This window comes from Pongo abelii, chromosome 18 (genome assembly GCF_028885655.2).
Source record: "Pongo abelii isolate AG06213 chromosome 18, NHGRI_mPonAbe1-v2.0_pri, whole genome shotgun sequence".
Lineage (NCBI taxonomy): Eukaryota > Metazoa > Chordata > Mammalia > Primates > Hominidae > Pongo > Pongo abelii.
This window is the reverse complement of record NC_072003.2, coordinates 74,144,337-74,171,134: the sequence shown is the minus strand read 5'-3', so window position 1 is coordinate 74,171,134 and position 26,798 is coordinate 74,144,337. Positions and strand designations below refer to the sequence as shown.

Here is a 26,798-nt window from a genome sequence, read left to right as displayed (position 1 = left end):
AAGGCACAAAATGCTATTTGGGCAACATATTTTTTCAGAGCATCTAAATGTATGAAAGTATCTCAGGAAAAGATTAATGATGGCCTGGAGCAATTTGTCTTTTAAAAATTAGTTTTCAGGAAAACACATGAATCATGGAGGTACAGAGCTGATGTATCAACCCATCAGTCGGCTAAACCCTTATTGACATCTGCTGTTATAAAGTGTCATGCTGGATTCTGTGGGATGTACAAAGAAATATAAAGTGTGGTTTGGTGGGTCATGTCTGTAGTGCAGTCAGAGAGTCTGAAATATAAACTCAGGAAGACTTAATGATAGTTAAGGATGAATAATGTATCCTAATTCCAGTAAAATCAATGTCACAAGATTTATAAAGCAGGGCAGGATTGTGGAAGATGAACTCACAGACAAAAGCAGTAAAAGAAGTATTTTCTTTTTTTTTTTTTTTTTTTTTTTTGAGACGGAGTCTCACTCTGTCGCCCAGGCTGGAGTGCAATGGAACAATCTCAGGTCACTGCAGCCTCCACCTCCTTGGTTCAAGCGGTTCTCCTGCCTCAGCCTTCTGAGTAGCTGGGGTTACAGGCATGTGCCACCATGCCCGGCTAATTTTTGTATTTTTAGTAGAGACAGGGTTTCACCATGTTGGCCAGGCTGGTCTCGAACTCCTGACCTCGTGATCCACCCACCTGGGCCTCCCAAAGTGCTGGGATTACAGGCATGATCCCTCACGCCTGGCCAAGAAGTATTTTCATTTGCAAAGTTTTACAAGGTAGTCCTGACTTTGGAGGAATTGGGCTGCTTCAATACAGGACACAGCAGGTATTGAAAGAAAAGTATAGGCTGGGTGCAGCTGTGCACACCTGTAATCCCAGCACTTTGGGAGACTGAAGCAGGCAGATTGCTGGAGTCTAAGAATTCGAGACAAGCCTGGGCAACATGGTGAAACTATGTCTCTAAAAAAAAAAAATTAAAATTAAAAAAAAAGAAAAATACCCCAAGGCTGCCAAGACCACAGGTCTTCTCTTTGCACTGGAAAGGCAGCAGTTTCCTCTGTGCTAATCTTGTCTGCAAGGATCATCCCATATCCACAGACTTCAGCATAGCAAATTTGAGGGACAAAGTTAGTTTCATTAGGATTCAATATTTACAGACGGGGCTCATGGTTTCATTAGTTTTGTGGAGATACTGCTAGATAGAGTATTCCCTTAAAGAAAGTCTCAGGATATAAGATGATTTTTTTGTTTTTGTTTCTGATTGTGGTATGTGATGCGCTTGGTCTTAATGGTGGCAGAGCAAAGTGATTGCTTTCCCTGCCTCCCCGTGGGGAGAATTCCCTCCATAGAGGTACAGATCTGCTCAACTAAATTTCGTTCAGCAGTTTACTGGTTCAGTATATTAATTTAACATCTTATTTATTTGGCCAGTTTTATTTACTTTTGTGTAATAGGTGATGTTGATTAATACACAAAACTTTTTGTTGTATGGTTAACAAACTGGAGCCATATGACCCTGCGCCTTTGGAGTTTGCTTCCTCCTGGAAGTTTTGAGAAGCCTTGGAATCATACTTTGATTGTTCTGTGTGCTGGGAGTATTTTTATGGTCTTTATTAGTTTGTCTGTTAGGACCCAAGAATGATTCATTTCACCTCTATCAAGTTTCACCTGCAAAACCTATCCTGTCATCCTGTGCCTCTTACCTGTGATCCTCAGGGTAGTCAGTGTTTCTGGCCTGTCAGGAAATGACATCTGTACTTTGTGCAAGGCTGGGATTCCCTAAGCCAAAGTAGTTTCCTGGGAGGACTTGTGGGCTTCATGTCCACGTATGAAGCCATCTCCTCCCCTTCATAATGGCTTATCATACCTAACTTATTTTTTTAATTAATTAATTAATTTATTTTTTGAGACAGAGTCTCGCTCTGTCCCCCAGGCTGGAGTGCAGTGGCGCAATCTCGGCTCACTGCAAGCTCCACCTCCCGGGTTCACGCCATTCTCCTGCCTCAGCCTCCCGAGTAACTGGGACTACAGGTACCCACCACCACGCCTGGCTAATTTTTTGTATTTTTAGTAGAGACGGGGTTTCACCATGTTAGCCTGGATGGTCTTGATCTCCTGACCTCGTGGTCTGCCTGCCTCGGTCTCCCAAAGTGCTGGGATTACAGGCATGAGCCACCGCACCCTGCCGTATCATACCTAATTTAAATGAGATTTGAATCTAAATGTGACATTTTGGGCATGACCTTGGCTGTAAATCTGATCTATCCATGTATATCATAATAAGGAGGAGGGCAGCTTCGAGACAGAGTCTCACTTTGTTGTCCATTGTGGTCTCAAATTCTTGGCTTCAAGTGATCCTTCCACCTCAGCCTCCCAAAGTGCTGGGATTAGAAGCATGAGCTGCCACACCCAGCCCCAGCAGACTCTCACTGAACCTGTATAGGTGTTTTGTCATGAAAAGAAAAGGCTTTTGTGTGGTACTTACCCATTGTTCTGAGCACTTTTGCAGATGAGATTAATCAACATATGATATTTCCTATGGAGTTATTGTTCTAAGCTTTTCCTGGTGAGCTGGTATCTTATAGTCTATATTAAGATCTTTTTTGGATTTTTTTTCCTCCTGAAGGTAGTTAGAACAAGATACCGTTTCCAGAGTGTTTCATTTCAATGTATATAACGTGTTAAACTGAGGGTAGAGATGGAGCAAGAAAGAAGAAAGAATGTTTTCTCCTTTCTAGTAGAAAATAGATCATTAGCCAGAATTAAATTTTTCCATCAGTTGTATTCAGTCCCTGCTAAGTAATTCTTGTTCTAATTATCTTGGATTCTCTACCCATCTACTTTCACTGAAGTCATCTGCTTCTGAACCAAAAAGTCCTAGAAATCCTGATCCATCCCACAGTCTGACAAGTGTCTCCTGGTGGTAATGGTGTCAGCTTATTTGTTTGGCTTGTTTGTTTGTTTTTTGAGACAGGGTCTCACTCTGTCACCCAGGCTGCAGTGCAGAGGCATGATCACAGCTCACTGCAGCCTCTACCTGCTGGGCTCAACTCCTCCCACCACAGTCTCCTAAGTAGCTGGGACCACAGGCATACACCATTATGCCCGGCTAGTTTTTTAAAAAATGTTTTTGTAGAGATGGAGTCTTGCCATGTTGCCCAGGCTGGTCTCAAACTCCTGGGCTCAAGCGATACCCCTACCTCGGCCTCGCAAAGTGCTGGGATTACAGGCATGAGAAGCTGCTCCTGGCCGGTGTCAGCTTATTTGGAAAGTTGGTATTCAGGAATCTCTTCAGTAATATCAGTAGTGAAGAGTACCTTTAATAGTGCCTAAAGAGGCTTTATTTTGACATGTCTTCTCTAAGTTTCTATTTCTGACCTATAGTTTATAGCAAGTGACTTTAGGCAAGTGTGAGGCAAAAGCAGAAACTGGCAATTGGCAATAAAGCGAAATGGCTCTGGCTAGTTTATGATAACAATATCCTATGGAGCAGAATCATTTCCTAAGGATTCAGTTAGTGGTTACCCAACACTAAAATATTTTGGACACTGAGGATGTTGACAAATCTCCAGGCTCTTTTAATTCATCCCGTAAAATGTTTGTAAGGTTATTGCCAAACAAAAGGAGTACTATATTTTCTTTTTACTTTTGTTTTCTTTTTTTTGGTTGGGGAGGTGGGAACAAGGTCTCTCTCTGTCACCCAAGCTGGAGTGCAGAGGTACAGTCTTGGCTCACTGTAACGTCCACCTCCCAGGTTCAAGCAGTTCTCCTACCTGAGCCTTCCAGGTATTATAGGTGTGCGCCATCACTCCCAGCTAATTTTTGTGTTTTTAGTAGAGATGGGTTTTGCCATGTTGGCCAGGCTGGTCTCGAACTCCTGGCCTCAGGTGATCCACCCACCTTGGCCTCCCAAAGTGCTGGGATTACAGGTGAGAGCCACGGCACCTGGCCAAGTACTGTATTTTCATTTTAAACATAAATTTGTTTATGTTTAAACAAATTTAAAAAATAAATTTGTTGAAAGATATGCCAGTCTTTGTAATAGATATGAGTATCCTTCTATTGATCTTGAAAGAAGTTGCTGAAAAATTCCCATTAATAATCTTGTACTTGAATACAGTTCCCCAGGGAGGTTGAACGTCCCTATTTGATTTCTTATATTGTGGGTTTAATAAATACAAGAGCTCTTACAATAATGCTAAACCAGTTAAAAGTATAGAGAATACCAGACATTCCCAATCATGTCTGGCTTCCCTCCTTCCTATAGTGAGGGAACAAATCTGTAGTGTTGGCCACTTGTCATTTGGGGAGTTATACAGGTAGCTGACGTTTGTAGAAGACAGTGAGAGCTTTATTCTTCCAAATTTGGGAAAAGGCAGTTTGAGAAAGAGTTGTCAGAGGTGATTCGATATAAGCATAAGTTATTATATGCCTAAAGACAAGACATTGTAAAATACTTGGTTCAGAATGATGATATTTAAAATAAACACAGCAGGCAGGGTGCGGTGGCTCACGCCTGTAATCCTAGCACTTTGGGAAGCCGAGGCAGATGGATCACCTGAGGTCAGGAGTTCGAGACTAGACTGGCCAACATGGTGAAACCCCCTCTCTACTAAAAATACAAAAATTAGCCGGGCATGTTGGCAGGCGCCTGTAATCCCAGCCACTCGGGAGGCTGAGGCAGAAGAATTGCTTGAATCAGGGAGGCGGAGGTTGCAGTGAGCTGAGATCGCACCATTGCGCTCCAGCCTGGGTGACAAGAGCGAGACTTCGTCTCAAAAATAAAAAAAAAAAAAAAAATAAATAAATAAACAAACACAGCAGTAAATAATTAAGAACGCTAGACTTTTCAGAAGTAGATTTTTGTTTAATGTGATTCAAAAGCATGACAAAAAACACCAAAAATTAACCAGCTGTCAAGTGAGATAATTTTGGTGCTATAAGGAACCTCTCTTATCCAGGCACAGAATCACATTTGACGTTTTCTTCGTCACTAAACAGTTTTCTTTGGAATTATTGTTTTTTTCCTCTTAAAGTGTATATCGTTTAATTTTGTTTAAAAATGTTAAGATACCTGTGTGTGTGTGTGTGTGTGTGTGTGTGTTTTGAGATACACAAAAAACCAGCAAATTTAAATCTTTTAACTTTAAAATATACTGACTTTATCAGCACATTCAGTAAGACAATACCCTCACCACATTGATTGATTGTTTTAATAAAACTGGAACATTTCCCTTGATGAACTAATAGAACACATCAATTATCTTGAATACAGATTCATATCTCATACTTGCAAGTGGTATCTGCTTTGCAATTTGTATCTAGTGTAGCCCCAGCCTCCCAGAGTCATTTTTCTTCCCTCAGAGACCCAGAGAAAACCTGGAACCGTTAGCGACCGGCACGATTAGTGGATTGTCAGGGAAATTCCAAAGGCAGCCAGGTGTGAGACACCTTGCCAGCTCTGTTTTTGGGAACACATTCCACATCCCTTTGTATGCCCTAAAGTGGTGAGAGGAAGCACGCACCAGCAAGGCCCACGGGCATCTGCCTATCCTTCTCAACCGGTTCATATGCTGAGCCATTCCATTGTGTATATACAGGGCAGAGGCAAGGGAGAGCGTCCTGGGGTTTTTATGTTTTCTGTCTTTGTGAATTTAGATCTCCTTAGAAATTGTCCAGATCCCCCCAAAGATCATTCGCTAATTAACAAAATGAAATATTAGTTCAGGGTCTTAAAGTTAATAAGGATCTTGAAAACTATATTTAATCCGATTCACTGTAGAGAAACACAATTATTAATGATACTGTGAGATGACATTTGAATAATTTTACCCAGATAGATACGGAGAATAATGAAGTTTACAGTTATCTCAAGTACCAAGGAACAAACCCTTTTAAACATGAGAATTAAATTTACCTGAACACACAATATTTACATTCTCGTAATGTTAAATGTTGGCCAATAAAACCAGTAATGAAAATTTGAGAGTTTTCAACTAATTAGGCTTTTCATGAGAACATAACCAAAGTTTGTACATAATATAAAAAATTATGCTTAGAGGGAGAAGACATAGCTATTTTTAAACCAAAATTATCAAACTAGTCTGATTTGTCTCAGGATTTGCCTTAATTGGGACTATCATAAAATATGCCCTTAGGTACCACATATCAGAGGAGTTTTTATTGGTGTATTTTTCTGACCACCAGTTGTCATTCAACAGAGTAGCCAGTTCTGCTGGAAGAAAGGACCCTCCCTCTGTTGTAAGAGGGAAGGAGAGGTGGGAGATTGGAAGATGCCTGGTGTAACAACAAAGGGAATGAGAGAAGAGGCCAGCAGGTGCAGGAGCTGGGAGAAAAGGCATGAGGGAGGAGTTTGTAGAACGTGGCGGAGGCCCGAAGTCACCATCTCGGGGACAGAAGGGAAACACAGGCTCCGCACAGGGCTAGATGTTGTGTCCGTCGGTGATCGCATGTATGAAGTGAGATGCATTTCTTGAACATGGGCCTTTCTCCAGGATTGCTCAGCCTCTTGCGGGCAGGCATGGAGTAGGCAGGTGATACGGTTCATCCAGGGTAGAGGTTTTGCCAGGTGGCGCAGGAGCTGGGCAAAGGAATTGAAGGCATTTGCAAAACAAGTGATTATAAAGTGAGTCCATGTAATTCAGGTTGGCCAAAGGGCAAATTGCAGCTAGAAAGGGGCAGGTGGACCGAAGGGTTAGTGGTGGTGGGTTAGGGATGAGGGCAAAGACCTGAATGGCCAGGTGGGCACTGGGTTAGTGGTGTAGGTTTGGGAGATCTCCAGGATCATCTAAGAACTGGGGTAGAGAGAAAATTGAGAGCCAAGAACAAGTCTTCAGTGAATGGGGATGTGTCTCCAGAATGTCCTCAGATGACACAGAGAAAAGGGGGAAAGGCTGGTGAAGATGGATGACATTGGCCTCCAGCAGAAAGGTCATGGTCTGGAGGCAGCGATGGGACCCAGTCCCCACCCACTGCCCCTGCAGTCAGAGGACTTAAGCAAGAAATGGCCTTTCGTCCAAAAGCCAGCAGAGGCAGGAGGGTCAGGTGATGAGGGGACTATTGCCAGCAGAGTAGATAGAGCAGGTTTCACTCAGGGTAGCCCAGTGGAACCAGTCCTCGCCCAGCGGTGGAGCAGCATCCTGGTGTCCTGACTTGGGCCAGTGGCAAGTGGGCAGTAGCAGGCGTTGGTAAAGCCAGTCTGCCCTCTGTTGAAGCATTACTGCCGAGTCATTCAGTTCTTTCAACTGATACCTGTTCAACACCTCCTGCGTGCCAGGCCAGCAGTCGGGGTGGGAAGAGGCATCAGAGACAGCTGCCCCCTGCTGTGGGGCACTGGGTTTCCACGTGGAGCCCCTGAGAAAATACAGTACTCAGCCGGGTGCAGTGGCTCAGAAGAAGGAGTTCTGGTGTGAAAAAAAAAAAACAAAAAAAAACAGGCTGGGCACAGTGGCTCATGCCTATAATCCCAGCACCTTGGGAGGCCAAGGCAGGTGGATCTCCTGAGGTCAGGAGTTCGAGACCAGCCTGGCCAACATGGCGAAACCCCATCTCTACTAAAAATACAAACTTAGCTGGGCGTGGTAGCAGGTGCCTGTAATTCCAGCTACTCGGGAGGCTGAGGCAGGACACTTGAACCCGGGCTGTGAAGGTTGCAGTGAGCCAAGATTGCACCATTGCACTCGAGCCTGGGTGACAAGAATGAAACTCTGTCTCAAAAAGAAAAACAAAATAAAGAAACAGAAAATGAAAACCACTGGTCTAAGAGAATCTGCTAGAGATTTAAGAGGAAGACGTCCTTCTTCCTGGCAAGCCCGTTTCCTTTTTCAGAACTAAACTCATGCTGCCTCTTGTTTTGCCCATCCCTGCCCATTTCCAGAGTTCGGCGTGTACTGCAGCCACTGCCGGAGTGAGGTCCGTGGCACACAGTGTGCCATCTGCAAAGGCTTCACGTTCCAGTGTGCCATCTGCCACGTGGCTGTGCGGGGATCATCCAATTTCTGCCTGACTTGTGGGCACGGTGGCCACACCAGCCACATGATGGAGTGGTTTCGGACCCAGGAGGTGTGTCCCACTGGGTGTGGGTGCCACTGCTTGCTTGAAAGCACTTTCTGAACCTACAGACCTTGGGTATTGTCTGAAATCCCAGAGGGCCCATAAATGCCAGTGACAAGCTGTCTGTCAGGGGAGAGGCTCCAGAACCTGGATTCGTCCCCAGTGAGACGGGAGGATGGTCCCCCCAGGACTGTGCAGCGTCAGCTCTTGGTGGGCCTCTGCCTTCTCTTCTGTTTGGCTACCTGGTGTGGATGCCACTGTGGGAAGATGAGGGCAGAAGTGCAGAGCTGTGCTTTGTGTGTTGTCTATGTCGGCTGAACTACCAAGGTGGAAGTTTTCATGGAGAAAAGCACCTGGCTCCAGGGCCAGTGTTACCCAGGGCCAGTGTTAAGGTGTTAGCCTTAAACCACCGAGCAGCGTTCTCCTGATGCCAATGCAGAGACCAGAGTCAGATGGAAAAGACAGTCTCCTGAGCTGGAGGACAGTGGGTAGGAATTTAATCAACAAATGGGCCTGTGGCATCATGGCTTTAGAAGCTGGTACATTTACTGAGCTGACGGACAGTGGCCTTCTACAATATGACGCTTAAATTGTAAATATGCACTGTACTTAAGGATTCTTAAGATGTATTTTTTTGTTATTTCTCCTCCAGCTGCTATCCCTTGGCTAATAAAATTCTAGTAATTATTTGGAAAAAAAAAAAAGAGAAAGTTAAACAACATTTGGTGAATCATTTTTTACCCTACTTCTAATTGAAGGTAGCTATTTTGAATAGGACCAAAGTCAGTGCTCTGATTTTTAAAGGAAATGCTGATACACTTTTGTCATCTGACAAGAGAAAATAGAATTTGACATTTAAGGTTCTTCCCAGCCCCAAGAGTCTTTATTCTTCTAGCAAAAGGAGGACAAGATTGCCGTGCAGCATGAATAGAAAAGTCTCCCTTGGCCAGGCACTGTGGCTTACGCCTGTAATCCCAACACTTTAGAAGGCAAAAGTGGGAGTATCACCTGAGCTCAGGAGTTCGAGACCAGCCTGGGCAACATAAGGAGATCCCATCTCTGCAAAAAATTTAAAAAATAGGCCGGGCGCAGTAGCTCATGCCTGTAATCCCAGCACTTTGGGAGGCCGAGGTGGGAGGATTACCTGAGGTCAGGAGTTCGAGACTAGCCTGGCCAACATGGTGAAACCCCATCTCTACTAAAAATACAAAAATTAGCCAGGCATGGTGGCGGGCGTCTGTAATCCCAGGTACTGGGGAGGCTGAGACAGGAGAATCGCTTGAACTTGGGAAGCAGAGGTTGCAGCGAGCCGAGATTATGCCATTGCACTCCAGCCTGGGTGACAAGAGTGAGACTCTGTCTCAAAAAAAGAAAAAAAAAAATTAAAAAAATAGCCGGGTGTGGTGGCACATGCCTGTGTTCCCAGCTACTTGAGGGGCCGAGGTGGGAGGATCACTTGAGTCCAGGAGGTCGAGGCTGCAGTGAGCCTTGATTGCACCACTGCACTCCAGCCTGGGCAACAGAGTGAGACCCTGTCAATAAACCAAAGTCTTCCGTGCCTCTATTCAGATGGGCTGGGTTCCAGTGAGTGCCCTCACTCTTCCTTTGGGCTCCCTCGCAAACTGCCTGTTTTTGCCTGTGTTCTGAGTAGTTATAACACCTGTGTCCACCAATTCTTCAGAATGATTTTCTTTTTTAAAGTTAAATTTTTTTTTTTTTTTTTTTTTTAGAGAGAGACAGGGTCTCACTCTGTCACCCAGACTGGAGAGTGGTAATGCAATCATAGCTCACTGTAGCCTCTATCATCTGAGCTCAAGTGATCCTCCCACCTCAGCCTCCCGAGTAGCTGGGACTACAGGTGTGCACCACCATGCCTGGCTAATTTCAGAATGATTTTCAACTTCACATTTTGTATGTGCCAGTGAAAAGAAATCTTTTTTATTATTTCTACTGAAATATCTATTTCTGTTTCTTAGAATTTTACAGTTCCAAGTAGATTAACTTAGGGACTAGAACATGTCTCATAATGGGAGAGTATTGTGTATTCATGTGTTTCAAACTTCAGGTCAGGACCCATCAGTGGATTGTGACATTGATCTAGTGCGGAAAACCAGCATTTAAAAAAATGAAGCGGTGTAAGAGAAAAATGATCAGAATGTACCATACATAGCTAAGGAAAATGTTTTGTGTAACTTGTTTACGCGTGTGCAGCACACGTGTGCACAGGTGTATACCAGATCACAGTGTAAACTCATTTCTTACTGAAAGTTGGGGTCAAAAACATTTTCACAACACTGTTTTGGATGAAGCTTATACCTCGTCCCCTGTGTTATTGGGCACGAAACTTCATGATATAGGAAAGAACTTAGATCCTGTGCAGTGGAACCAGAGGTTTAGTGCTGGGCTGTGGTCTGAGGTAAGGTGCCAGTGTCTCAGTAGAGTGAGCAGGGCGGGGGGGCCGCTGGGAGGATGACAGGAGGAGGCCCAGCTGGGAATTTGCGCATGCAAATTCTATTTTAATGATGATCACAGATTAGGTTAGCTGATTTACACAGAGAGAAAGGATCTGTTGCGTTCCTCAGTGAAATCGCGCCATTTGCAGAGAACAATCTTTTCCTGTTCCCCACTGCTTACGTTAATGTAAAAATCTGTACCTATCTGTCCCCATCAAGAATGAGATGTTTTTCTTGTTTTATTGTTAGAGGAACATTGGCTTTCAAGACTGAAAAACCTTAATAATGGGTGTGAAGAAATTTCAAGTTTAAAATATTACATAATGTCATCCTTCAATATGGAAATTCCTTTTGAATTTCCAAGTTACCAGAACAAAAGTCTAATATTTTAAAATATTCACGTTTTGGAAACAGGTTGGTTGTGTGGTTGTGGGCCATGGCCGATATTCTGTCAGTCGCAGAATAGATGATTACAAGCACCTGAGTCTTTTTGTTTGTTTGTTTGTTTGTTTTTAAAAGCAATACAAGGCCAAGTGGGGTGGCTCACACGTGTAATCCCAGCACTTTGGGAGGCTGAGGTGGGTGGATCACCTGAGGTCAGCAGTTCAAGACCAGCCTGGCCAACATGGCGAAAGCCTGTCCTTACGAAAAATGCAAAAATTACCTGGGCGTGGTGGCGCTCACCTGTAATCCCAGCTACTCGGGAGGCTGAGGCAGGAGAATCGCTTGAACCCGGGAGGCGGAGGTTGCAGTGAGCCGAGATTGCGCCACTGCACTCCAGCCTGGGTGACAGATCAAAACTCCGTCTCAAAAAAAATAAATGAATAAAAGCAATACAAGCTAGTTTGAAAGTACGTTTGCAAGAAAACAGGCCCAGCAGTCTTATTTGTGCACCAGAAACAAAAGGTTGCTCAGGCAGCCTACTGGAAAGGATGGGGGAAGGGGCGAGCCTCAGGGCAACCACCAGGTTGACTATTTGTCCCTGTCCCTAACCCCCCAAGACACAAATGGTATAATGCTTTCCTTAGTAATGTCACATAGATAGAATTGATGTCGCTTTAACAATTTTTTTTTTTTGAGACAAAGTCTTGCTCTGTCACCCAGGCTGGAGTGCAGTGGTGCAATCTCAGCTCACTGCAATCTCTGTCTCCGAGGTTCAAGCGATTCTCCTGCCTCAGCCTCTTGAGTAGCTGGGATTACAGGCGTGTGCCACCATGTCCAGCTGTTTTTTGTATTTTTAATAGAGACGGGGTTTCACCATGTTGGCCAGGCCAGTCTCGAACTCCTGACCTCAAGTGATTTGCCCGCCTCGGCCTCCCAAAGTGCTAGGATTACAGACGTGAGCCACCGTGCCCAGCCAACAATGTTTTGTTTAATTTAATATAAAAATGCATTCAGTCTGAAGACACCAAGTTCACCTGCTGGGAGCTCCTTGCCTTACTCAGTGGTTCCCTGGGTGGCTGGTAGGATTGGGGAGAAAGCCAGCTCCTTTTTAGTGGTTTAGTGCAGCAGGAACTCAGGAGAGGACCTAGGCTGTAGCCACCCTAGGGTCAGGGTCTTTGAGATGGAGTCTCTCTCTGTTGCCCGGGCTGGAGTGTAGTGGCACACGTGATGTCTGCTCACTGCAACCTCCATCTCCCAGGCTCAAGCGATTCTTGTGCCTCAGCCTCCTGAGTAGTTGTGATTACAGGTGTGCGCCACCACACCGGCTAATTTTTTTTGTGTTTTTAGTAGAGACGGGGTTTCACCATGTTGCCCAGGCTGGTCACCAACTCCTGACCTCAAGTGGTCTGCCCGCCTCGGCCTCCCAAAGTGCTGTGCTGGGATTACAGGCGTAAGCCACCGTGCCTGGCCCCTGAACAATTTCTTAAAGGGTTGGTTTTGCTAATTATGGCAAAATAGTTCAGCAAACAGGGTGACAAATCACACCCTCTTCTTTATGGCTCACCTTTGCATGCCCACCCTCAAGGTGGTGCCAGCCATGGGGTATGATTCACCCAGTGGCGGGTCCCGGGCATGGGGGAAACACACCTGGCTTTCTGCATCCTTCTTAGAATCTAATGGCTTTGTCAGAATCAGAACTAAATCTCCCATGTTGGCATTCTGTCACATTGGCAAGTTTATGTCGCCACAATATCACTAATTTAGTATTTCTTCCTCAAATCTGAGAAGGTCTGGTACAATTCATCAAGTATTGGACATGAGAATAGACACTTGGGCAAAGATGAACCATACAGAATGTGGTCTCTGGCCTGCTGGAGGCGGAGTCTAGTGGGAAACTTAAATATGTAAGTGCTTACACCAAAACGTGCTGTTGGCCTCCGAGGAAAGAAGGAACTCCACCAAGGGCCGAGATTGCACAGAGGAGGGGGGTTTTGCTGAGTTCATATGAAGTGTGTTTTCAATGAGGAAGAGCGGGAGGGCGCAGGGAAGGACTGTGCCAAGGACAAGACACCATGGCATTGGGGGTGCTGTGTGTAGTTTCTTAGTGGAGCCTGTGCTGCTCCCCACTTCAGATGCCAGTCTCAAGTCCCAGGTTGTGACGTCATCTACCTGGAGATGGTGTCAGATCCCACAGGCTAAGGGCTCACCCTCACAACGCTGCCCCCCACTTCAGATGCCAGTCTCAAGTCCTAGGTTGTGTGACCTGTGCCTTCTTACCTACCGGCTCTAAATTGGGGGTTCCAATGACATCCTACTCAGGTTTCACTAGGAGATGTGCTGAATTCAGGGAAACACTTTACTTGCATTTATTTGTGTATTTTTCTTTTCTTTTTTTTTTCTTAGTTGAAATGGGGTCTATGTTGCCCAGGCTGGTCTTGAACTCGTGGGCTCAAGCAGTCCTCCTGCCTCAGCTTCCCAAAGTGCTGGGATTACAGGCATGAGCCGCTGCACGCCACTGCACCTGGCTACTTAGGTATTATAAAGGGCCTTACAAAGGATACAGGTGGGCAGCCAGATGAAGAGATACATTGGACAGTCACACAGGGTTGGTTCCCCTGGCAACCAGCCTGCATCCTGAGGCTGTCCGGGAGCCCACGAAGAACCCACTCATTAGAACAAAAGCTGTTCCTCTCACAAAATTCCAAGGGATTTAGTAGCTTTGTGTCAGACACTCATCACTCAGGAAATTACAAAGGTCGTAGGAGCTCTGTGTTAGGAACCCAGATCAAAGACTAAATAGCAGCCCTATTGCTCAGGAAATGACAGGGTTGAGGAGCTCTATGTCAGGAACCAGGGCAGAGACCGGATATACATTTTTAAATCACAGTATCACACCCAGAAAAGGAAAGCAGTGTCTCAAGTCACACTCAGGTCTATCTGACCCACACATTTTTAAGAAAAGATTTTTATATCTTGATTGTCTTTTTTCTAATTATAGAAGCACTTTAAATATTGTTACTATTTTGTTCTCTCTGCCTTGATTCCATATGATTTCCATAAGTAGGGCTTATTTTTATTTTCACAAATCAGAAAAACACAGACACAAGGCAAAAAGAGGTGAAAGCCATCTCCTTATGAAGAAGGTATAGGGAGCCTCAGCGCTGCTTCCCAGGGAGAGAAAGCAGCTAGAGTTTAGAAAAAGCACAGGAGGCTGGGCACAGTGGCTCACGCCTGTAATCCCAGCACTTGGGAGGCCGAGGTGGGCAGATCACTTTAGCCCAGGAGTTCCAGACCAGTCTGGGCAACATAGTGAGACCCTATCTCTATATTTTAAAAATATGTATTCAAAAAAGAAAAAAGCATAGGAGCTTATATGTGAGGGCAAGTCTTACTACCCACAGGAAGGCAAGACAAAAGAAACAGAAGAACAAGAAACACAGGAAATAAACAGAAAACAAAGACTAAAACGGCAGATTTTAATAGCCCCAAACTGACATTCTCTTACGTGTCCTTCAGTAGGCGAATGGTTAAACACACTCTAGCCTCTGTCCTGTGGAATGCTGCTCCGCAATAAAAGGGAATGAACCCCAGAAATGAAGCGGTGTTGTGGTCTGGGGCATGTCTTGGCATGTCTTTGCCTCATGCCAAGGAAATCAAGGACACGGACACGCATGGAGTGAGGTTAAGAGTGGAGGTTCAATAGGCGAAAGAAGGAGAAGAGAGAATAGCTCTCTCTCCTGTGAGAGAGAGGGGCACCCTAGTGGGAATTCTGGCCTGAGGCTGAGTGCACCAGATTTTATAGACGGGATTGAGGCAGTGTCTGATTTACATAGGGCCCACAGATTGGGTGGACCAGATGTGAGGTTTAGCACACGAGGAAGCTGGTCGCCCCACGGTAATCTTATTATGTGGATGGGGTCTTTGCCTGGCTGGCGCCAGGCTGTCTCTTCATTACCGTACACGTGGTTTGGCAAAGAGAAGGGAAGATGGAGCCGCCATGTTGAATATGCCTAGTCCCGGGTAGCCTTTTTTTATTGGCACAGCTGCCGGCATTCACCTGTGCAAGCTTCTAGCTTGCTTATCTATGTCTGCAGCTCGATTTCACAGGCTGCTCTTTGTTAGAAAAGAAAATGATTTGGGAGCTGCTTTTCATTAAAAAGGAAACCTTCCTGAGGACTCCTATAACCTCACTATCTGCCTTAGTAGTTTCTTCTTCACTCCTATATCGTCAGATACACACAGCAATCTAGGTGACTCTCAAGCGAATTACGCTGAGTGAAAAAAAGCCAACCCTAGAAGGTTACCTTCCACATGACTCTTTTTTTTTTCTTTTTTTCTTTTTTTTTTGAGATGGTTCACTCTCTTGCCCAGCCTGGAGTGCAGTGGTGAGATCGCGTCTCACTGCAACCTCCGTCTCCCAGATTCAAGCGATTCTCCTGCCTCAGCCTCCCAAGTAGCTGGGATTACAGGCACTCGCCACCTGACTCCTGGCTAATTTTTGTATTTTTGGTAGAGACAGGGTTTCACCGTGTTGGCCAGGCTGGTCTTGAACTCCTAACCTCAGGTGATTCGCCTGCCTCGGCCTCCCAAAGTGCTGGGATTACAGGCGTGAGCCACTGCGCCTGGCTGATAACTGTTATTATATAACATTCTTGAAATGGCAAAACTGTAGAGCTGTGAAACTGCCTTTGCAAAAATTAAAAATTAGAGCAGAGAGAAAATTATGACAGTGAAAGAGACCTGATCTAACAAACCCCCATCTTGCCTTTAACCTCCAAACTACCCTTAATGACTCCTGGGCTTGTGCCAAGCTCACTTTGGGAGACAGGTAGTTTATAGTTTAAATGATAATAGCCCTTCTCCAAAACTAAACTGCCTTTGTGAAGCTGATGGAAGACCACCAGTTTAGGAGGATAAGAAGAGCCTGAATTCTGCTACGCTGTAGACATAAACGATTACCAGCCATTATTCTGGAGGTCACAAGATTTGTAACTTCCCAATTACTCCTGCAGATAACATCACTATTGTAGAAACTAAGATTGGGGCTGGGCACAGTGTCTTAAGCCTATAATACCAGTGAGGCAAGAGAATAGGGACTGGAAGTAGGGAACCTAAGGGCTTCCTAGAACAAAATCAAATGGAAACACTTCAGCAATAACAGGAAATATCTTTTTCATTTACACAGGGTGTACACCAGGTAACCAATGGGAAACCTCAGAGGGTATTGAAACCCCAGAAAATTCTGTAACCAGAGCCCTTGAGCCTCTTTCCTGGGCTGCTCCCACCCCGTGGAGTGTGCTTGCAATGTATCTCTTTTGTTGCTTCATTGTTTTCTTGCTTTGTGCGTTTCATCCAATTCTTTGTTCAAAACGCCAAGAACCTGGAAAACTTGCAGTCCAGACCCTCCACCGGTAACACCAGCACTGTGGGAGGCCAAGGTGGGCAGATCGCATGAGCTCAGGAGTTCAAGATCAGCCTGGGCAACATGGCAAAACACCATCTCTATAAAAAATACAAAAATTAGCTGGGCATGGTGGCATGCACCGGTAGTCCCAGCTACTCAGGAGGCTGAGGAGGGAGGATCAGTTGAGCTCAGGAGATGGACAGAGGTTGCAGTGAGCCGAGCGAGATTGTGCCACTGCGCTCCAGCCTGGGTGACAGAGACACCCTGTCTCAAAAACACCTCAAAAAACTAAGGTTGGTCTTTTGAGATGTTTTTTCAGTCTTTTTTTTTTTTGAGATGGAGTCTCACTCTTGCCCAGGCAGTGGTGCAGTCTTGGCTCACTGCAACCTCTGGTTCAAGCAATGCCCCTGCCTCAGCCTCCTGAATAGCTGAGATTACTGCCACCTGCCGTCATGCCCAACTAATTTTTTTTTTTTTGAGGGGACAGGGTTTTGCTCTTGTTGCCCAGTCTGGAGTGCAATGGCGCGATCTTGGCTCACTGCCACCTCTGCCTACTGGGTTCAAGCGATTCTCCTGCCTCAGCCTCCCCAGTAGCTGGGATTACAGGCATGTGCCACCATGCCCAGCTAATTTTGTATTTTTAGTAGAGATAGGGTTTCACCATGTTGGTCAGGTTGGTCTCAAACTCCTGAACTCGTGATCCACCCACCTTGGCCTCCCAAAGTGCTGGGATTACAGTCATGAGCCACTGCACCCAGCCTAATTTTTGTATTTTTAATAGAGACTAAAAATACAAAAATTGGCTAGGCTGATTTCGAACTCCTGACCAAGTGATCCGCCTGCTTCAGCCTCCCAAAGTGCTGGGATTACAGGCGTGAGCCACCACGCCTGGCCATCTTTTCAGGTTTTTGCATTTCTGACTATTGATGGCTCCATTCCTGCCAGCCAGCCAGTCCTGTGACCCCACCCAGAAGCAGATTCAGTGTGCGCAAGGACCATTTTCAACACCCCTAGGATTGCACCCCCAACCAATCAGCAGCACCCTGGACTGCCAAACTATCCTTGAAAAACCCTAGGCTCTGAGCTTTTGGAGAGACTGATTTGAGTAATAAAACTTCAGTCTCCTGTTCGACCAGCTCTGTGCCAATTAAATTCTTTCTCTATTGCAGTTCCCCTGTCTTGATAAATGGGCTCTGTCTGGGCAGCAGGCAAATGAACCCGTTGGGTGGTTATGGCTGGAGAAGAGTTGGGCGGTCGTCAGCGGTTGGTAGGGGCAGGAGGTTGGGAGGTGTGGCTATAAAAGGGCAGCGCAAAGGACCCTTGTGGGGATGGGACCTTTTCATGTGTTGATCGTTGTGGTGAGTGCATACCTACACACGTGATAAATTGCATAGAACTAAATACCCACAATCGAGTGCAAGTAAAACTGGGGAAATCTGAGGAAGATGGGTGGATTGTCTGAATGTCAGTATCCTGAGTGTGATACTGTACTGTAGTCTTGCAAGATGTTACCATTGGGGGAAACTGGGCAAAGCATACAGAGTGTCTGCCTGTCGGCCGGCCTCCCTCCCTCCTTTCTCTCTTGCTTCCTTCCTTCCTTCCTTTCTTTTTTTTTAGACAGAGTTTCGTTTTTGCTGCCCAGGCTGGAGTGCAATGGCGAGATCTTGGCTCACTGCAACCTCCGCCTCCTGGGTTCAAGCAATTCTTCTGCCTCAGCCTCCCGAGTAGCTGGGATTACAGGCATGCGCCGCCATGCCTGGCTAATTTTGTATTTTTAGTAGAAATGGGGTTTCTCCATGTTGGTCAGGCTAGTCTCAAACTCCCAACCTCAGGTGATCCGCCTGCCTCAGCCTCCCAAAGTGCTGGCATTACAGGTGTGAGCCACTGCGCCTGGCTGTCTGTATTATTTCTTAAAACTGTATGTGAATCTACAATTCTCTCAAAATAAAAAGTGTAATTATTTTTTAAAAGCTGGGTACTGTGGGCCAGGCGTGGTGGCTTACGTCTGTAATCCCAGCACTTTGGGAGGCCAAGGTGGGTGGATCACGAGGTCAGGAGTTCCAGACCAGCCTGGCCAAGATGGTGAAACCCCATCTCTACTAAAAATACAAAAATTAGCCAGGCGCAGTGGCAGGCGCCTGTAATCCCAGCTACTTGGGAGGCTTAGGCAGGAGAATCGCTTGAAACTGGGAGGCGGAGGTTGCAGTGAGCCGAGATCGCGCCGCTGCACTCTGGCCTGGGCAACAGAGCAAGACTCCGTCTCAAAAAAAAAAAAAAGCTGGATACTGTGATTCACCACACTTGGGTCCGATAAACGCTATGAACAATTCTGAATTTTGAACATCAACTTAGCTGTGCTAGACCCTCTCTGGACATAACTGAAGACTGTTTCTTTTTTTTTTTTTTGAGACAGGGTCTCACTCTGTCACCCAGGCTGGAGTGCAGTGGCACAATCAGAGCTTACTGCAGCTTCTGCCTTCTGGGTTCAAGTGATTCTCCTGCCTCAGCTCCTGAGTAGCTGGTATTACAGGTGCCTGCCACCATGCCCAGCTACTTTTTGTATTTTTAGTAGAGATGGGGTTTCACCGTGTTGTATTTTTAGTAGAGATGGGGTTTCACCGTGTTAGCCAGGCTGGTCTCGAGCTCCTGACCTCAAGTGTCCAGCTCGGCCTCCCAAAGGGCTGGCATTACAGGTGTGAGCCACACACCTTGCCAGTGGGACTTGTTTTAACGAATTGCACAGGGGCTTATAGACTCATTCTGTCCTACCTAGGGAGCAGAATTTGATGCTTAATTAGCACACTCACCCCCTGACACACACACCAACACCCCAGCTGCTCTCTCTTCTGGCAGAGCCATGCATGGTGTGTGCTCCCTTGCCTGACAAGCAAAGAAACTAGGAGCTCGTTGTGTGGGTCATGGTAAAAATTTTTGTCTTTCCTTTGAGTAAAGGGAGTAACAATCGTGAGTGAAACTCTTTTTGATAAGGAGTAGCATTGGAGAGAAGAGGAAAGAATCAGATATTTAGGTGGTAGACTCAGTGGAACTGAGTTCAGCCCTGGTTTGCCACTACTAGAAGGGTTGTCTGATGTTAAATAATAAGCATATCTAGTGTATTAGTCTGTTTTCACCCTGCTGTAAGGAACTGCCTGAGATTGAGTAATTTATAAAGGAAAGAGGTTCAATTGACTCACAGTTCTGCATGGCTGGGGAGGCCTCAGGAAACTTACAATCATGGTGGCAGGTGAGGAGTATGTGCGTAGGAGGAACTGTCAAACACTTATAAAACCATGAGATCTCATGAGAACTCACTATCACAAGAACAGCATGGGGGAAACTACCTCCATAATCCATTCACCTCCCACCAGGTCCCACTCTCCACACGTGGGGATTATGGGGATTACAAGTCAAGATGAGATTTGGGTGGGGACACAGAGCCAAGCCATATCATCTAATTTGTGTTCTGAGTTCTCTTTCTATATTTCCCTTATGGTAGTCGTAATTATTTTCCAGTTACACTTGTGGTTGAAAAGCAATAGAACTTTCAGGAATAGTGGACAACCATGGTGTTCGCCATCACTTTGGAAATAGACAACTCATCTCAGGAGACTGGTTATTTCCTCCCAAACCAGATATCAGAAAATCCCACTGCTGCCATCAGGGAGAGTGCCATCAGGGAGAATGCCTATTAGCATATGGGAAGGCCCATGGATAAGCTGTTTTCACAGTGGGCTAACTGAAAAACGTAAGAAAACCGCAGCCACAGCCAGGCGCGGTGGCTCACGCCTGTAATCCCAGCACTTTGGGAGGCCGAGGTGGGTGGATCGCCCGAGGTCAGGAGTTTGAGACTGCCTGGCCAACATGGCGAAACCCCATCTCTACTAAAAATACAAAAAAATTAGCCGAGCATGGTGGTGTGTGCCTGAAATCCCAGCTACTCGGGAGGCTGAGGCAGAAGAATCACTTGAACCTGGGAGGCAGAAGTTACACTAAGCCGAGATTGAGCCACTGCACTGCAGCCTGGGTGACAGAGCGAGACTCTGTCTCAAAAAAAAAAAAAAAGAAAAGAAAGAAAGACATGAGGACCAAGCTCTTCTTCTATCATAAATATTTTTTCTCTGACAGCAACATAAATTACAACACAATCTCTAACTACTGCCTTTATTTTGCTACGTGAATCCAAGATACAATATAAAGGATGAGAAAAACAATGAAATAGAAATAGCAGCTCTTTTCTCACTGAACTCAGCTCTTTGCTGTCATAGGCCTGAATTGCCATTCGGGAGGCATTTTCTCTTCCCCTTGGGTGCTTCCGGATTGAAAGTTCTTTCAGCTTTAACTGTCCCAAGCTTCTGGTTGCTTGTGCAGTATAAATAGAGGATACACTCTTTCTTGTTTTTCCCACAAAAGGCCTTGAAAGAGTTGGAGATCCCGTAAGAGATGGCTGCAAGAGCTCGGAGTGTAATTTTTAGAGCTGAGAGTGTAATTTTTAGAACATTGGTCTCTTCCTGAACACTGACATCTTTAAAGCTGAGAAATTATTAACACTAGGTGGCAGCAGAGACCTAGTGCAGGTGAGCGCGTCATCCATCTGAAATGCAGGTAAGGTTAAGGGTTAATTCAGTCTAGTCTACACTCGCTTCTCTAGTTGTGAAATGAAAGATCAGCTCACTTATAATTCATTCTGGATTTATTGATGCAATGATTGAACAAACATAACATCAGAAAAGCTGTTTGAAATCTTGCCTCTCACCTTCTTGGTCATGAACGTGTCTTACACATTATTGCTAAAATCAGAGCTCTACACATTAACATGAAATTACTTTTTTTTTTTTTTTTTTTTTGAGACAGAGTTTCACTCTTCTTGCCCAGGCTGGAGTGCAATGGCGCAATCTCGGCTCACTGCAACCTCCACCTCCCGGGTTCAAGCAATTCTCCTGCCTCAGCCTCCAGAGTAGCTGGGATTACAGGCACACACCACCATGCTCAGCTAATTTTTTTGTATTTTTACTAGAGACGGGGTTTCTCCATGTTGGTCAGGCTGGTCTCGAACTCCTGACCTCAGGTGATCTGCCTGCCTCGGCCTCCCAAAGTGCTGGGATTACAGGCATGAGCCACTGCGCCTGGCCTGGAATTACATTTTAAAATGAGAAACACAGTTACAATGCACATATAAATAAGGAAGATGGATGTGGTCACATCAAATCCAGGAGCTTGGTCAGTAAGGTGGTAGGGGGACTCCAACAACATAGAGTCCAGCATTGGAGTTCAAAGGTGGAACTGAAGTAACGAATAAAAGATAAAAGAATAAAAACAATGAGCTGAAACCAGGTTCATGTCTTTCTGTGTATTTCACCGTTGACCTTCAAACCAGCCCTATCAGAGACACAGCTCATTTGACAATTCTGAGAGAATAAAGCTCAGAGACCTTTGCTGTAGTTCACAGGAAGAACAACAAAGCTAGGATTGGAACCCAGCTCTCCTATAGGTGAGCCTGACTTCTTTTGCTCTATCACATTGCTTTAACGGCAAGAATGTGTAGCTACCATGGTGGGGACAGTTCACAGACAACATATCCTTCTATTTAAGATGGGTCGAAGCCAGAGAGCTGAGATAGGTAATTCATGTGCTGGATAATTGCATCGAATCCAGATGAAAAAAATCTCAACAAATGATGGTTGTAGATCCAGGCTGAAAAGATAACTTTTACAAAGGGGCTGGGTGCGGTGGCTCACGCATGTAATCCTAGCACTTTGGGAGGCCTAGGTGGGTAGATCACCTGAGGTCAGGAGTTCGAGACCAGCCTGGCCAACATGGTGAAACCCAGTCTCTACTAAAAATACAAAAATGTGCTGGGCATGGTGGTGCATGCCTGTAATCTCAGCTACTCTGGAAGCTGAGGCAGGAGAATCATTTGAACCCAGGAGGCAGAGGTTGCAGTGAGCCAAGATTGCACCACTGCACTCCAGCCTGGGCGACAGAGCGAGACTCTGTCTCAAAAAAAAAGAAAAAGGTTTAATGAAGGATGGATGCAAAGTCTCCAGTTGGTTGGAAATAACTGTAGAAGTGCAGGATGAGGGCGTTCCCATGAAAAAGACCCAGAGGTTTTAGCGAACTGCTTGGTATGAAGCAACAGTGTGCATTTATGATCAAAAAGGTCAATGAAATTTCATAATTCACTGAATGGAGAGAGAAAAATAGCCCCATTTATTCTACTTTATTAACCCACTTGTGAATCAGTGTGTTCAATTCGAGGACGTTGTTAGAGGGACAGTTCAAAGGATGGGCAAAGTGGTGACAAATTTGAAAACTATATACAATGAAGAATTACTGGCCGGGTGCGGTGGCTCACGCCTGTAATCCCAGCACTTTGGGAAGCCAAAGTGGGTGGATCACCTGAGGTCAGGAGTTCGAGACCAGCCTGGCTAACGTGGAGAAACGCCATCTCTACTAAAACATACAAAAATTAGCTGGGCTTGGTGGCAGGCGCCTGTAATCCCAGCTACTCTGGAGGCTAAGGCAGGAGAATCACTTGAACCTGTGAGGTGGAAGTTGCAGTGAGCCAAGATCACGCCATTGCACTCCAGCCTGGGCGACAGAGCAAGACTCCATCTCAAAAAAAAAGAATTACTGCAAAATTGGAAAATTTTAACCTGGTAAAGGGAAGATATAGAGAAGATATGAAAAACTGACTTTTTTTTTTTTTTTTTAAGAGACAGGATCTCACTTTGTTGCCCAGGCTGGAGTGCAGTGGTGCAGTCACAGCTCACTGTAGCCTTAAACTGGGCTCAAGTGATCCTCCCAAGTAGCTAGGTCTACAGGCACGTGCCACCATGCCTGGCTAATTTTTAAATTTTTTGTAGAGACAGGGTCTTGCCTCGTTGCTCAGGCTGCTCTCAAACTCCCGGCCTCAAGCAATCCTCCCACCTCAACCTCCCAAACTGCCATAATTGCAGGCATGAGCCACCAAGTCTGGCCTGAAAAGCTGACTTTTAATGGCTAAAAGTAAATTAGATTTATTCTGTAGTTCCAGAAATCAAAAGTAGGATTAATGGAATCAAGTTACAAGGATATAGATTTCAGCTCAGTTTAGGTGTAGCAGAAAAAAATAACTTGAATCAATCGATAGTACTGACTTTCACATATAATGGCTATGACATAACTCACCTGAGAGTATTTCCGCTTAGGGAAATAACCTTAATGAGCCTCTTTGGCTGTGCAAGGTGAACTGCCTCTGGCTATAGTCAGAGGAGGAAGATACAAAAAATAAAGTCCAATTCTACTGCCTGGTAAGATGGGAAGAATTTTTGCTTTCCCCGGGGAGCCGTGGAAGGAAGGAAGAAACGTGAGGAGGTCTGGGGAAAGTCCAGGACTCACGGAGTGAAAAATTTGCCAAGGTGGGGAATGGCTATTTTCTCATTAAGTTTGAAATTATTTCCTGTTTGGTGCCATAATTAACCTCAACGACCACTATGTTTGGTGCCCTAATTACCCTCAAACGACCACTATGTTTGGTGCCATAATTACTGTCGACGACCACTAACCCTTCAGAAAAGTCTACCAGACACAGTGTATCAGTGTTGTTTGGCGGGGAAAGTGACAGAAGAGGACTGGAATTCATGGTGGACGGAGAGGCCCCAGAGAGAAGACGATGAATGTGGACACTGAACTGTAGGCAGTGGTGGCAGGCAAGTGACTGCCTGGACAGACTGCTCAATACGGGGAATACTGGAGGAGGACACTCACAATCTGCCTTCCTTAGTTCTTTTTTTTTTTTTTAATTTTATTATTATTATACTTTAAGTTTTAGGGTACATGTGCACAACATGCAGGTTTGTTACATATGTATACATGTGCCATGTTGGTGTGCTGTACCCACTGCCTTCCTTAGTTCTTAAAGGTGACTTCAGCAGGACAGGGGAGGGGGTTGGGGGTATCTAGATTACACTAGGGGAGACTTAAAATTGTCCAGTAATGAGTTAGTGAGCTCCCCCTCACTGGAAGAGTTCTCTTGGGAACGTCTGTCAAAGCTGTTGTAGAGGGAATTCTTGCATTGGTTAAGAGGGTGCACCAATGAGCTATAAAGATCCTTATGAAACCCGGGCACAGTGGCTCATGCCTGTGATACCAGCGCTTTGGAAGGCTGAGGTGAGAGGACTGCTTGACCCTGGAGCTTGAGATCAGCCTGGGTAACATAGGGAGACCCTGTCTCTAAGAAAAAAAAAAAATACAGCTGGGCATGGTGGTGTACACCTGTGGTCCCAGCTACTCAGGAGGCTAAGGTGGGAGGATCACTTGAGCCCAGGAGGTCAACGTTGCAGTGAGCCAGGATCACACCACTGAACTGCCTGGGCAATGGAGTGAGACCCTATCTCAAAAAAATAAAATAAAATAAAAATTTTAAGATCCTTATGAGAGAAGCTGACCACCTTTCCTTTTACCTGCCTGATTATGTCCTATCATTCAAAGGTCGACTTTGGGTTGGCAAAAATTTCATGGTGCTCAATAAATTAATATTTAAATCACTGACTATTTTTTAAAAGGCCTGATTCTACTTTTCCATCCATCCATCCATTTAAGGAGTATCTGTTCAGTTTCAGGCAATTATGCTACCCTTTGTGGGGGCACACTTGTTAATTAGACATGATTCCTGCTCTTTTATGATACATTTTTGTATGCGTGAAACTTATTGGAACGAATTTTCTGGATTAGGAATTCGGAGCAGTGGGAATAGCATCTGTGAATGTGGAGACCTTTGTGCTCACTCCAGCTTTGCTGTGTGACTGAGAGAAGACACAGAACCTCTGTCAATCTCCAATTACTCATCTATAAAATAAAAATGCAGAACTATTCCAGGTGTTACAAACTCCAAAACCTACAGGGTTCGGGCACGTAATGTAAGTCCATGAAGCAAGCAGGTGTTATGATTTGTTTCATAACCACATTAAGTAGAATTCTCCAGGCAGGCACTTAGCATGTTAAGCATATTGCATTATTTTCTCTTCCATAGAGAATTGTGTTCTCCATGGACAGAAAGAGGGGAACCACGGACACAGGCTTATTTGAGGGTGGAGGGTGGGAGGAGGGAGAGGTTCAGGAAAATAAAAGCCAGCTATTGGGTACCACACTTAGTACCTGGGTGACAAAATAATATGTACGCTAAACCCACAAGTCACGAGTTTACCTAAATAGCAAACCGGTACATGTAGCCCTGAACCTAAAATAAAATATACCACTAATATATATAAGAAAACTAATATATAATAAAAAATATATATGTATATAAAATTGTGTTCTGTCCCATTTTTCTTAAAACACTCAGCCTTCTAGATCTTTCATTTATTTTTCCACATTGATAAAGACACAGTGTAAAGGGTTTTAGTGGCACACAACAATCTCCACTACAGCTGTGTTAAGCAGGAAAGAGATTTATGAAAGAGATACTGAACCGGGCACGGTGGCTCGCACCTGTAATCCCAGCACTTTGGGAGGCTGAGGTGGGCGGATTACTTGAGGTCAGGAGTTCGAGACCAGCCTAGCCAACATGGTGAAACCCTGACTCTACTAAAAATAAATAAAAATAAATTAGCCAGGTGTGGTGGTGTGTGCCTGTAATCCCAGGTACTTGGGAGGCTGAGGCAGGAGAATTGCTTGAACCTGGGAGGTGGAGGTTGCAGTCAGTCAAGATCATGCCACTGCACTCCAGCCTGGGTGACAGAGCAAGACTCCATCTCAAAAAAGAAAAAAAAAAAAAAAAGAATTACTGAGTAATTCACAGAAATTCCAGGGAGGCTGGAAAACCAGGCTTGAAGGCTAAGGCAGCCACTGCGGGTACTGTCAGATAAAATACAGGATCCTCAGGCAAATCTGATGTCATTTGGAACATACTTGTTCTTAACCTGAAGTTCAAATTTAAATGGATATCTGGCATTTTTATTTGCAAAATCTGGCCATCCTAGCCAAGGTGGCTAATTGCCTAAATTATACTCTGAGATGATTCTAGGTGCTGATACCAGCGATGCTACCCAGCCCTGACTCTGAGCAGGCGATGCCCCCCCACGAGGTCTCTGCCAGCTCTGACTCTGGAAATCTGAACCTGTTCCTCATGGGTCCCCCTTTATATACCTCTCCAAATCGAGGTCTTGAACAGAAGTCCAATAGCCAATCAATCGAAAAAGATGCCATTCTCACCAGTAATCAGGGTAATGCAAGTTAAGACAAAGGATCGCATTGGTGAGTCAGTGGGTAGTAATTAAGAGCCTGGACCCTGTGGCCAGACAATGTGGATTTGCATCTCGGCTTGCTGGTGTGTTTGGCACTATGCCTCAATTTCCTTCTCTGCAAAGTGCGGGTAATAGTCTTATCTCAATACATTTGAAGAATGCATTTCTAAATTTCTAATATGCTTTGAAGTTTTGTTTTGTTTTTGTTTTTGTTTTTTTTGACACGGAGTTTCCCTCTTGTTGCCCAGGCTGGAGTGCAATGGCACGA

The 26,798-nt window shown here is 45.1% G+C and overlaps 1 protein-coding gene across 12 annotated transcripts in view; it reads left to right on the top strand.

Annotated features, from left to right (window-relative positions):
- Window positions 1-26,798, top strand: part of WDR59 (WD repeat domain 59) — a 151,611-nt gene that overhangs the window by 106,695 nt on the left and 18,118 nt on the right. For 10 of the 12 annotated variants that reach the window (XM_063717762.1, XM_024233427.3, XM_054534133.2 and 7 more), the window contains one exon: window positions 7,891-8,770. The exons of 1 other annotated variant lie outside the window; for it this stretch is intronic. In XM_063717762.1, the coding sequence (XP_063573832.1) occupies window positions 7,891-8,126 (236 nt within the window). In that variant the 3' untranslated portion in view covers window positions 8,127-8,770. Of the gene's footprint in view, window positions 1-7,890; window positions 8,771-25,019; window positions 25,531-26,798 lie in introns of those variants that run through there. One more of the 12 variants, XM_054534136.2, reaches the window with a different exon arrangement.